The following is a 2,731-nucleotide window of genomic DNA, read 5'->3' on the forward strand; positions in this document are numbered from 1 at the left end:
GCTTGTAATTTCAGGAAGAAGCTCACGCCTCCTTTGCACCACTTTTCCCCAGCCAGCTTTATGGAGGAGAAAAGTTGCATTTGGCCTTGACGATCATTAAAAAGCTTCTTTTGGTATTTCAGTTTTACAACTTAACAGGATTAGGAATCCTTAGAAAAGGTTTGAGTGAATTTGTATTAAATTATTAGTTAAATAATATTTGCTTTCAATGTTGAATAATAATTCACCTTATTTATGTTTCCATTAGCCTTGTTATTAGGTACACGTTATTTATAAATGTGGTAGGAAGCTATCCAATTTATTGTGGTTACTTGTCACAGGTTGATTAGATGTTGAGTAGGACAAAATTATACGATTATTATTGTTATTAGTCACAAATGGATTAGATGTGTTATACGAACAAATCAATTTTTTTAGATTTAACATTTTTTTAATTTTAAAATTTCATATGATATTATAATTTAATAAGTGAAAAAAAAGTAAAGCATACGATAGATTCAAGTATTTTGTATACATGAATCTATATATGTTATTTAAAAAAAAGAAGAATAAATTTTAGGATAAAATACACAAATGGTTCCACATCTATAAAGTGATGTTTTGTTGAGTCTTCTGACTATTAAAAGTTACAAAATGGTCCTTGACTATAGGGCGTTGCTTTTGTTGAGTCCTCTAACTATTAAACGTTATAAAATGATCACTTGACTATTCATATTTTCAATCTCGTTTTTTTTTTCATTAAAAAACTTACCATAATCTAAGTTGGACCTTAACCTGTTGACTAAGATATGATAAAAGCATATCTCAGAATCTCAAATGACTATCATATTCCAGTCAACACATTAACGTCCAACTCAGATGAACATCAATTTTTTAATAGAAAAGGATGAATTTGAAACATATGAATAGTCTGATGATCATTTTGTAACTTTAAACAGTCGAAGAACTCGACAAAGCAACACTCTATAGTCGGAATATCATTTTCATAATTTTGAATAATCGAGGACTCAACAAAGTAGCACCCTATAGTCGAAGGACCATTTATACACTTTACCCTAAATTTTAATAATAAACATTGTTCACAACTTTTTTTTAGTTGTGTGTTGATTATAAAGTGTTATACTAGTATTTGCTCGTTATCTTGTTTAACTATTAGTAACATATATGTACTACGGACTCGTATGCTCAAACTCGAATTTTTAATAAGAATAATAATCTCTTTTAGCACTAAAACCACTTAATAAACCTGTAACTAATCACAGTCAAAGTGGTACAACTAAAATTAACTGTTTTCAGTTTTGTCCGAAAAGTCCTAAAAAGTTGAGAGAGAGACTTCTTTGACATCTATATATAGAAAAATGTCGATAAAACATTATCTTAATGATAAAGAGATTTTATATATGATTAAGAAATATATGGAGATATTTCTTAATCGTTTCTTAAGAAATATATGAAGATACGGATCAATGGAGAGAGCTGACGAGAGAACAGATCAAGAGCATGTTCAACTAATGAGGAGTACGAAAAAGATCAAAACATCAGAGGAGTGGGGAGCAATTTGACAACTGGAATGGACGTGGAGGATCTGTTGAATACCACAATCGATAAGGAGGGTTCGGCGAAGCCTTCCTTTTGCAATATGCTCTTGGACAAAAGTCTAATTAACGGATTCCAAGAATCTGACGAGTTTGGCCCCATTGAGAAGAATGATGGTCTGATAATGGTGGGGAGTAAGGATTCCTGGCCGTCTTTTTTTACCTCGGATAAATTCCGTGCAATTCTAGAGATTAAATGGACCAACTGCTTGATCTTGAAACTCCTTGGGAAATCAATTGGCTTCCGAGCGTTGAATGAACGGATAAGGAAGATGTGGATGCCAAAAGCGGAATACGAATTAATTTATGTTGGAGATGGCTACTTCTTAGCGAACTTCTCTTCTTTGGAAGATCTTAGGTTTGCCCTGGAAGGAGGACTATGGATTATTTATGGCCACTACCTTACTGTCCGAAAGTGGTTTGCTGAGTTTCACCCGTCATCTACCACTATCGACTCCACTGCAGTGTGGGTTCGTTTTCCTGGTCTTCTAGTACAGTACTACAATGACCGTATACTTTTTGCTATGAGAAATACCTTCGGGCGAGCTTTGAAGGTTGATCCGAATACTAGCTACGCTTCTAAAGGCAGGTTTGCTCGTGTTTGTGTAGAAGTCGACTTTGGCAAAGCTCTCGTGCCAAAGATTGAAGTTGTGGACGGTGGTACACAGTTGAATATGAAGGTTTGTCACTAATTTCTTTTCACTGTGGAAGATTTTGTGATAAGGACTGCTCTATTTTGCAAGCAACCATTAGAGAAACCATTGCTTAACTTTTTCTCTTTTTCTCCTTGTAACCAAAAAAACGACAAAGAGTGTTTCAGTGTACAATTAATTAAAAATAAGATAACGATAAAACAAATTAAAAACAAAATAAGAAAGTTACAATTTATTGGTCAAAATTCAAAGCTAGCACTCAGCAGCATTGATGATACCCAATTTCCTTGTCAAGAAATGATACCCAACTTCAAATCTTTTGCGCTTGCTATTTAAACCGTTTGCTCAACGGCTCTAGGTACTGAATGAGGTGCGTGTGATTGATTTAAAAAGCCTGTAGAATAAAATAGATAAAGAATAGAATTTGAGGACGGCTACTTTCTTTTTGTCGTGACTTTTGATGGTTGAAGGATTAGCATGGTT

At 33.7% G+C, this 2,731-nt stretch overlaps 1 protein-coding gene across 1 annotated transcript; it reads left to right on the forward strand.

Moving 5' to 3' along the window:
- Positions 1-1,570: 1,570 nt before the first annotated feature.
- Positions 1,571-2,287, forward strand: LOC120199023. The gene has a single exon (XM_039200240.1). It carries the CDS (start codon positions 1,571-1,573, stop codon positions 2,285-2,287), a length of 717 nt encoding a protein of 238 aa, XP_039056171.1.
- The last annotated feature ends 444 nt before the right edge of the window (positions 2,288-2,731 follow it).

The sequence above is a fragment of the Hibiscus syriacus genome, unplaced genomic scaffold (genome assembly GCF_006381635.1).
Source record: "Hibiscus syriacus cultivar Baekdansim isolate YM2019G1 unplaced genomic scaffold, ASM638163v2 tig00005294_pilon, whole genome shotgun sequence".
Classification (NCBI taxonomy): domain Eukaryota; kingdom Viridiplantae; phylum Streptophyta; class Magnoliopsida; order Malvales; family Malvaceae; genus Hibiscus; species Hibiscus syriacus.